This window comes from Mercenaria mercenaria, unplaced genomic scaffold, assembly GCF_021730395.1.
Source record: "Mercenaria mercenaria strain notata unplaced genomic scaffold, MADL_Memer_1 contig_1751, whole genome shotgun sequence".
NCBI lineage: Eukaryota > Metazoa > Mollusca > Bivalvia > Venerida > Veneridae > Mercenaria > Mercenaria mercenaria.
In genome coordinates, this window is record NW_026459753.1 from 65,503 (window position 1) to 76,778 (window position 11,276).

The 11,276-nt window shown below is 33.1% G+C and overlaps 1 protein-coding gene across 1 annotated transcript in view; it reads left to right on the forward strand.

Annotated features, from left to right (window-relative positions):
* LOC128551835 (WD repeat-containing protein 90-like) overlaps positions 1-3,328 on the forward strand; it is a 32,373-nt gene extending 29,045 nt beyond the window's left edge. The window contains 1 exon segment of the mRNA XM_053532757.1: positions 600-3,328. Within this exon segment, the coding sequence (XP_053388732.1) occupies positions 600-754 (155 nt within the window). The 3' untranslated portion in view covers positions 755-3,328.
* The last annotated feature ends 7,948 nt before the right edge of the window (positions 3,329-11,276 follow it).

Sequence of the window (11,276 nt, forward strand, 5' to 3'; positions counted from 1 at the left end):
AATTGAAACTTAACATGTTTCTTCGGGGTTATAAAACTAGTTGATAGCATCAAGTCCCATAACTCTGATATGTCCCCTTTTGAACTTAAAACTCTTTTGATATTTAACATTTTGGGTAATAATTTCCAGTTTCTGTGACAATATTTCGAATAGTCGAGCTTGGCTGTCTTACGGACAGCTCTTGTTAAATTAGCTTGTGATTAATTGTTACAGGAAAAAAAAATCAACTAAAGACATGTACATTTTTACCATGCCACTGTGTCTAAAAACAAATTTAGAAATGCATTGTCTCTCTGAAAGTAAAAACTTTCAACATGTTTGCAGTATATTTTTGCTAAAAATATACCAGTAGAAATAATAATAAGAATATCTTAACATTTGTTATTTAGATTGTTTTGCATTACGAATATAAATGGGGTACAATATACAATCCCAAGTCATTTATATTCACTTCTGATTTGTATAGAAGCAGTTAATCACTTTAATTTAGGGAAGAAATTAGTTCTGATGGGTTTGATGGAAAATGCTGTCTAAGCCTTAAATACTGTTGTAAACCCTTAAAAAAAGGTTCAGAAACAAATTTATCTTTCTGATTTCAGAACGTCTGTTGAAATACTGGACTATTTTGAGGGCAGTTTTCAGGACTTTATTGGACATAATGATAAGAGTGCAGGCGGTGAAATTCTCACCAGATGGAAAATACTTATTCTCTGCCTCACATGCTGAAATATTCATCTGGGATGTTACCCTGTGATATTATATGAATGTTACTCTGGGATGATACACTGTGATAGTTTGAATGTTACTCTAGGATGTTACCCCCGAGACACATTTAATGTTACAGACTGGAATCTCTGGTTTTACATTATATGTTTATGGGATGATACACTTGTGTTGTAAGCTAGAAATGAGAAAATATGAAATCCATCTTCTTGATGAGTAATGGGGTCACAATGTTCGAGTAAAAAGTAGGGAAAGTTCACTAATGGGGTAACATATTTCTTGTTGAATTACTGAATCAAGAAGGCTTGAAATATTAAATGTAATTATAAAGCTTCAGCATGATGTTGATCACAACTTGAATCATGTGGTCACAGAAGCTTGAACACATCATATAAATGGAATAAAGCAGAAAATGTGACATTTATCGTTATGGGAATGATGGGGATACAAAGTAAAAATTTGATGAAATATAAACCTACTATGTGACATGAATCCTGTTGGGAATAATGACATGGCCTGTAGCTAGAAGATACTTAAGGGTGAGGAAAGCATGGCATTTTTAGTATTTCCTGTACAAAATAAGGCATTCCAGTATTCTGTGATATGTTGAGTGCTAGAGTGACTACTTAATTTGTGCCTATTGTAATGAATTTATCATCTGAAATGTATGTGTATTCTTGGTGTTAGAAAAATTGTGCTTGTTGTAATGTCTTCTACAAACTAGTAGTTCTAATGCACACAAAGCCAAATGTTTAGTCACTTCACACAGAAGTTCTGCTTAAACTATAAATTTATATTTTCAATTCTAACTAAACCCATTTCTTTTTCCCATAAATCATTGAAGCCTGAAAGTATGACATTATTATGGGATAAAATAATTGTGTCATAGTGGTGCCCTGAAAATGAATCGGACACAATACAGGCAATTTTTTAGCTCGACTTTTCGAAGAAAAAGTTGAGCTATTGCACTAACCCCAGTGTCGGTGTCGCCGTTGGTTAGTTTTTGATAAAGTCAGATATCTCTGTTACTATCAAAGCTATTGACTTGAAACTTAAAATAGTTATTAACTATCAAAGTCAACACCAGGAGAAACAATCACCATAACTCTGGTTTGAATTTTGACAGAATTATGCCCCTTTTTAACTTAGAATTTTTGGTTAAAGTTTTTGATAAAGTCAAATATCTCTGTTACTTGAAACTCAAAATAGTTATTGACTATCAAAGTCTACACCAGGAGAAACAATCACCATATCTTTGATTTGAATTTTGACAGAATTATGCCCCTTTAAAACTTAGATTTTTTTGTTAAAATTTTTGATAAAGTCAAATATCTCTATAATTATTAAAGCTTTTGACTTGAAACTTAAAATATTTATTTACTACCAAAGTCTACACCAGGAGACCTAGTTCCTATAACTGTTTGAGTTTTGACAGAGTTATGTCCCTTTTTTACTTGGATTTTTTTTTCACTGGCAAAGCTCTAATTCAGAGTCAAGCACTGAAAAAAGTTGAGCGCGCTGTCTTACGGACAGCTCTCGTTTATGGATGTGGTTGAGAATGTAAATAGATATCCATGATAGCTTGTTAAAATAAAACATTACTTATTTCAATAGTGATTTTATTGTTGAATAATCTTTGTTGTTCAGATTGTGGTTGCACCCTTGTGATATAATTTTTTTTGCACAAAGATTTTATTTAAGAAATAATAAGTTCCCTAGTATGGTTTATCATAGAATAACCTGTGTTTTGAGTTCTTATGCATAAGAATATATCACGAAGGCCATAGGGTTGAGTGATATATTGTTTAGCATAAGAATGAAAAAATGGTAACTACTTTTTACGACTTGAACTACACTTCGTGCTATGCACCTGGATTTGGCTGTTGAAATTTTTTCCATATATTCTCCCCATTGCTTCAGGATTGCAGCATATATAGTGTAACAAAAAAAAATCAATGATAAAATCACTATTTGGAATGAATCATTCCTTAGATATAAGACTTTCATCTAGTATGTATATGTAGCACTAGATTTTTTGCCAAAATGACATTTTTCATCAGATAGATTGTTATTTCTTATACAAATTGGTAATTTAGCAAATGCTTGCATTTCTAAAATTACCAGGAATAATACTGCAAGTGTCCTTTAAAATCTCTTTTTTTAAGTTGATCAAGAAATTTAATGATCTCGTCTGTACTAGGGGAATTGTAAGGATCCTACACATACACAGTTTTCAGGAGAGGTATTAATATTTTAATTGCTAGAAATGTTTAGCTCTAGGATAGACTTCCTAAATAAAACTGCTCTTTTTCAGTACAAGAATTTTAGCAGTAGGTGGAACTGCCGAGTACTCTTGTATGTGTTTTAACCTTGAATTTCTTATATGATCAATTGAAGTTTGAAGCAGATCTGCTCTTGAAGAAATTGTTTATCTACGTTTGTGTACATTATACCCGACAGAAAAATAATTGGTCTGTTGTATTTAATGTTAGAGGAATACTATTGTATTATGTAAAAAATATTACATTGTATATTTATATGAGAAAATCTCATACTTTCGAATGTCCGTCCATTTATTTATTTATATGCTAAATAAAGCTAGAAAAATCAATTTTGTCAACTGGTATTTATATTTTACATGTAGATTGATTGGACAGGTACTGTAGAATCATTTTATTTCATGGGAACAATTGGGATGTGAATGTGTGAATTTAAGCTTTTTAACAAAATAATTGAAACTTACTTCATCATTGGAATTTAATTTCGTTAATCGACTCAATAACGAAAAATTGATCTGTCATCATATTTTTACAGGTAATGAAACTTTGCATGAATGTACAACAGGCTGCTTCAAACAGGTCTGAATAATTCATCTGTATAAAGATAAAGCCCGTCCGCTTAGCTCAGTAGGGAAAGCATTGGTCTATGGATTGCGGGGTCGCGAGTTCGATCCCCGGGAGGAGCGTATCTTCTCTGTGATGATTTTATAAAAGACATCGTGTCTGAAATCATTCATCCTCCACCTCTGATAATTCATGTGGGGAAGTTGGCAGTTACTTGCAGAGAATAGGTTTGTACTGGTACAGAATCCAGGAACACTGGTTAGGTTAACTGCCTGCAGTTACTTGACCAAAATACTGTTAAAAAAACAAAACAAACAAAGATGAAATAAACAAAGTTAAGATAATTTAATACATTGTATTTGCCATTCTGAAGTGCATGTTTAAAGACTATATCGAGGGTTCAACGCAATAAGGGCGTATCTACATATAGTTATTATATGTAGATACGCCCTTACTGCGTTGAACCCTCGATATGTTCGTGAACATGGATATGGGACTTTAACAGCTTCACTGAGAAAGAAGACATGTTTACCTTTAATCCACTGACTCCATCTTCAGCTGACTGATGACTACATGATAATTACCCTAGATAATAAACAAATCGTACAGTTTCTACAACTTGCTTCAAAATAATATATCTGTATGTAAGCATGAAATATCATAGTTTTAGCCAAACAGCTACTTCGTAAAGATAATTATGTGCGGATTTCAAATTTCAACAGTAAAAGTAAAATGGTAATTCTTTTTGTTAATTTGAATTTATATTTCATGGATTGGTGCAGCCAATAGCATAGTCTCTAGACATTTTATTAAGAGACCACACAAAGGACTTCCATTAGGTGTATCTTAGTAGAATGGTCGCTTAATTAAATTTGGTGAATTTAGAAAGAGAAGTGTTGATAAACCAAGCTCAAGGTTTGTTCCAGTTTTTAGACTGCAAATACTTTTCACAACACTGCTGACTGGCCTTTCCTTATTTGGTCAAGTGTTGGAAAGGTTAGAGGATCTTCATAAGTCGTTAATACATAGTTTTGCAGACAATTTTTACCAGCTGGGGCCAGTTGCTGATCACATAATAAACAAGAGGTCCACCATGCAGGCAATTTATACCCAAAGGGTTTTATCAGTGGAGGACAGAAGCAAAATTAAAAGAAAGAGCAAACTTTAAAGATTTTTTTTTTTGGGGGGTGGGGGATGTGTGCACATGTATAATTGGGTGGGAGTGTAATATAGCTTTTTGTATTCTGCACATCGTCTCGTCACCACCTGTCTATATTCAAAGTTTCATGTCATTAGACAATACCTTTAATATTTCTTAAGTTATGCTCTAGACTAAAAATATGATGGGCAGATTTGGCCACGACCTTTGACCTACTACCCTTTTTAAAGTACTGCACATCGTCTCATCACCACCTCCCTAGTACATCGAAAGTTTGAAGTCAATATTTTGAATGGTTACCGGTAAGTAACGTTACGTACAATTTTGACATTTGAGCTAAATTTGTGAACTTGACCTTGACCCTACAGAGCTGGTTCAAGCACATCATTCCTCACCATCTATCTATATGCCTACATCAGCCTTTAATGGTTATGAAGATATGCTCTTGACACAAATTACGACGGATGGACAGACGCATGTGTCATCATATAATGCGTCCAGTTTTTTAAAATGGGCGTATAAACTTATTTGCTGGATGTCTTTTGGCAGTCGATTCATATGAAAAGTCGCTTCACACAGGTGGTTGTATGTACAATGTTTACTTACTGGATTTTCCATTTTTAAGTGAATATAGCTCCTTATGATGCTTTTGAAGTTGACAAACATACCAAGGGAAACTGGTGGAAAAAAGTCAATAAAACTACAACACATAATTGCAACAATATTTTATTTGCTAAAGACAAATTTAGCAAAAATAGCTACATTCATAGACTATGAATTCTCCTTTAGTTAATAAAATCGTAAATAGTATACATGTTAAACGTTAAATCAAAGGCCTGAAGGGCCTGAGAGTCGGCTAATGATTGATGTGTACTGGTAGTATAGTCTACCAGTTTCAGTTTGGTTTTAGTTTTTTTCCCCAACTGAACAGATTTTGTTACAGTAGATGAAATGGACATTCAATCGATGCCTAGTAAAACTTTGATTGACATTATACAAGTATTTAAACCCAATATATTTCTCTAAAACTGAAGAGTGGTTCGCAAAAATAAAAATGTTGAAAGTACAAACTACAATTTGACAGGTGACACTAAGATACTGCCCATGACTATAAATATTTTTCCAGTAAACATTTGCCTCCGGCATTACCAAAACAGGCAATTATCGGCTGGTATATATTCGCACATGATAAAATCTGAATATGAAAATTTATATATTGAAATTTTATAGCGCGGATTGCCACATACAATTTGTAACGGATGGACGAAAGAACTGTTCAGATATTTTACAGATAAGGGGCCTGGCAATAACCGTGTCACACGCTAGGTATTGTTCAATCATATTATAAGGGATGTGAATTTAAAGTATACTTACTTTTGCGTTTAAAGATATGTAAATGTTGCTGAGTGTCAATATGTAGTGTCATGAATGTTTACACTGACAGGAAAATTGCGCATTCGAAACTAAGAGAAGTTACTCGGACTAACTACCAATTTCGGAAAAGATAACCAATATTAATAAATGCAGTTCTTTTTTAGTTAAAACCATCATTTATTCTATTTCAGACCTGTTAACCCCTTAAAACCATGTCAGTAGTCCCCAAGTCTATGTACTTTCAATTATCCGTTTTGATTCATGTAGACAGACAGGCCCAGACTGGGCTGAAAAAATGTTTGAGCCATTTTTACGTGGTCGGTAGCAGGGTGGGTGTGGGGAGGGGTGTTCCTTCCCGCTTTGAACTGCAGTCAGATTTTGAAATGGGCATTGTGGCAGGTGGTAAAAGCGTAAATGTATCAAACTGTAAAGTGGCAATATGGGGGGAGGGTGTGGGAGGATACCCACTCCTGCAATTAGGGTTTAGGGTATCACCACAAGGAAATTTTGAAAATGTAGACCCTTGATACAGCCTTTGGTGCGATTTCTAACTGAAAATTTTATGTTTCAATTTCTAAATATTACCTCTAGATTCTTTTCAGTATTACAATATTCAAAGTATGAATGACTGTCACTTCATATTTTTACTTTCAGGTCATGCCTCAGCACTAGAATATAAGTCTGATATTTATTCTATGTATGTATTATAAAAATAAATTCTAGAATCATTTCTGTTAAATAATATCTATCATGTCTGTTACTTTAATGTTTAAAGTTCATAACACAGCTCGAAATTTACCCAAAATATTATATCCGGATATGATTACACTTTCTTTTATACCGCCAAAATCTCCAGTTTCAACAATATGTTTTACAAATTGTGATGATATGAAGACAGTTTAGCAGCAATTGGCAGTATCTGACATTGAAGTTTACGGTGAAATTATTTAAATCATTTCATAAAAATTGTTTCGTTTCGTCAAAGCACTCTAACATAGACGATCTACTTTCGATTTCAAAAACTACAAGAAAATACAATTTTAATGTTTCGCCGATTTGTTTATTTCTCGAAAAAAAAAAGAAATAGAATCATTTTTAAAATCAGTAGTAATTAAACAAATCAGTAAGAGCTCTTTCTCGGGATAATTTATCCGCTTACTGACTGCAAAAATCAAGCCTTGTGTCATCATGAAAAGCAGAATGGGTGACGGTTTCATTTTTTTGCGAACCTGAATCGTAAGCAAATTATCCAAACCAGTCAAAATTCCAGAAAGGTTACGATCTAGATTCTTTCTAGTATTACAATATCCAAAGTATGACTGTCTCTTCATCTCTTTACTTTCAGATCATGCCTCAGGACTAGAATACGAGTCTGACATAGATTATATGTAGGTGTAATAAAAATAAATTCTAGAATCATTTCTGTTACAATAATATCTATCATGTATGTTACATGAATGTTAAAATTTCATAACACAGCTCGATATTTACCCAAAATATTATATCCGGATACGATTACACTTTTCTCCAGTTTCAACAATATATTTTACAAATTGTGATGATACGAAGACATTTAGCAGCAGTTGGCAGTATCTGACATTGAAGTTTACGGTTAAATTACCTCTTATTTAAATCTTTTCATAAAAAAGTTGTTTCGTTTTGTGAAAGCAGCCAAACATAGACGATCTACTTTCGATTTCAAAAACTACAAGAAAATACAATTTAATGTTTCGACGATTTGTTTATTTCTCGAAAAATAAGAATTAAAATCATTTTTAATATCTGTAGTAACTAAACAAACCAGTAAGAGCTTCTTCTTCCGATAACTTATCCGTTTACTGACTGCAAAATTCATGTGTGTGTGTGTGTGTAAAAACCCACGCAAAGTTTATAGAAATCATACGATGCGTGTATACGTTCAATGTGGGAGAATTAAGGCTGATCGGGATCGCCTATGTTACCTAACGCATCCAGACGATTCAGATTTTGTTTTTAAAAAAGCACTGTGTGCATTTCTGCAATTTTATATACGTTTTTATACGCTTAGAAATTATTAGACATGCGTATTTGCGTTATTTCTATACGTAATTTACGCTAATACGCATCTTATCTGGAGCCCTGTGGTGCTATTTTTTGTCTTTCGCTGGATGTTACGCAAGCTTTGTAAGCCTGCGCAATTCATAAAATGCACATTTATGCTTAATGAGTTACATTCGAGTATTGCACAATTACAAGTCATAAATATGACAGATTACATCGTATATTGGTCATAGCAAAGGGAATTCACACAACTTAACTTCATTCATGCAGTGAACTGTTTGAAGTTTGAGAAATCTAATGGAACTACATCCCTTCACTGTGTTATTTGATCCATTTAGAGAATCGCTGAACAGCAAGGACTCGTCAAAACGATTTCATCGTTTAGCCGACTCAAAAAATGATAAGTGTATGCAGTGAAATTTGATTAACCTTTACCCTGCTATATTTCTAAAATGGACTGGTCCATATTCAGCATGGGCAGTACCACCTATTATTCAATGGGGTGATCACTGAAAATTTGACTGAATATATCAGCTTGCACAGTTGTTCAGGCTGATCCTGGTCTGCACTGGTCGCAAAGGCAGAATCACTTGCCACCAGCAGGCTAAAGGTTAACTGTTATATTTCACTAGAAACCAATACAGACAAAGAACATATACATTAAATTCCTATAATTAACCTAAAAAAAAAGAACAACAAAATTACCAGAGCAAAAACAACTGACGTGTATTTGAGTGTAAAACATGCATAGAACATTTATACAGCTCGAAATAATAATTAATATACCAATCTAACATCTAACCTACATAAAGAATCTATCTTTTAGTAAAAAGAATATGTTGACAAAAAAATTTGTCTTGATCGAAATTTGTGTCTTCTTTATATCGTTAATTTGTCACTGTGTGAGAAGTAAAACAAAATATAAGTAAAGTAAACTGTGTAAGTATAAATTTAAACAGTTTTAGTATAAATCTGTGTAAAAAAACAACTGATACATGGTGCCCTTTGGCCCCCATTTCAAAATGATTTCATATGTTTCTAAGGACTGGTAAATTTTTTTGTAAACATGCCAAAGATTCAAATTATCACTATATAGAGAATCATGAAACGTTTCCGTCATATAAGTTAACATTGACTTGTAAAAATATACATGTACACATCACAATATTCTTGGTCGTATAATCTATACTATTTATCTATATTACAAGTCGGACTGTCGAACTGACGAGGTGGGCTGGTCAAAACTACTGAAAAAAAAATGGACAGAATTTTCTATAATTTAAATTATTTATTTCTGGCTGGGCCTGGCTGCTTGTTTATTGTAACTGGTGAGACTGTCCCAATCAGTGTGTCAGAGGACGATATTCAGCTGAAATGGGAAATAACAATCCAAGGTGCCACTCTAGGAATTATTTCAGATGAAAAACAGCTGGCACCTGGGTTAAAGAACAACTGAACTGCAGCTAGCTAGCCAGCTATATAGCTTCCCTGTATGTGACCCTACCGAGGCTTAAACCCAGTGGACAGGAGTCAGCTGTTCAAGTCTGACTCTAACCACTCAAACACTAACGTTTTTATTCGGGGTTTATGGGTGGGCTTGATCATATTTTCAGCATGTAAAATTGGCACAATGAATCAGGTTAGCACTTAAAACAGGATATTACTATAATTTTATATATAAGTAAAATATGTTGTTTTATTTACAAGCAATAATAGTTCATGTATAAGACAGAGAAAAGGAAATAATCAAGTATGTGATATGTAGAACTGAAGAATGCCGTGTCAATTTAATGTTTTTATTAATAATAATTTTAATTATAAAATAATACAAAGTCGTAAATAACTTATCCTAAGTTAGCTGTGTTTTTGCCAGTTAAGATTTTAATACAAATAGAGACTTCTGGCTAGAAGAGATTTTTGTTTAGGTTTCAAATTCTTAAATCGCATGTGTGTTGAATATATAGTATTTAACAGTACAGACAAAATGTAACAAAACATGATTTGTAAATGGAGAGTAAATAAAAAAAAAAAGAATTACACTTCATTATTATACTTTATCCCAGTTTTCAAGAGTAACAAATAAATGTTCAAAGAACAATGATAAAGAAATCCAGTCTGATTACCATTAACAACTTAATAAAAGACGTAAAAAAATTCAAAACAAGGAAATATCCTTGATTTGTTTGCGTACAGGTACAAAAATTTGCCAATTCTTCACTTGTATTTAAGCTGTAAAATATGGCTATATTTTCATTTTCTCAATTGCCATTAAAAAAAAACACCGATCTTAGTACGTCTGCCTTTCACAAATGCATTATGCACAGTTCCAATCTGGTACAGCTAAAGTCCATTAATCCTGCCTCGAGTAAACATCACAACAAAATTTTTCTTCTCAAACTATTGTTTTAACACTACTAAATAAAGTCTCTGTATCCATGGCAACAAAAGGGATTCAAAATAATATGGCAATAAATAACGAAACTAAATATCTAAGAACGTGTAATTTGATAAATATGGAAAAAAGGCAAAATAGATGTGGCGCTCAGTACGATCCTCCCACCAGAGAAAGCAAACACCTCCGATAATCTCCTGATGTGTCACCCTGAAATACAGAAAAAAAACATGGTGTTAATATCTTGCTATAGTATTAGGTTAAATGGTAAGTCTTTCTCAAAAATCAAAATACCATAAGTAACAGATGGAAATTTATATAGAATATTACAAGCGGGCCATGTTGACCTTAAATCGCTCACCAGAGTTTCACAGCTCAAACATGTTTAAGAAGAAACATTTCTAACAACCAAATAACTTGGAAAACTGGTTTTCAGATCCAGAGGAGACAATTTCAGTTTCTAACAAGGCAATATGGAGAAAACTAGACCCTCCCCAAGCAGCCATAGTTTTTTCTCAGTCAAATTAAGATGGCTGTTATTAAATTATAATCATAAGAGTTATACTAGAAATATTTCTGTGACATTTCAAAATTGGACCAGGCTGGTTTAAAAGGAGATGGCATTTGAATTTTTTTCTTCTATTTTTGGTCTGTTGGCCCCTATGTGTAAACATACATGACTACTTAACAACTTCTGAAGAGGACCCTCCAAAAAAAACAAAAAAAAAAACATCAAGGCCAAGTT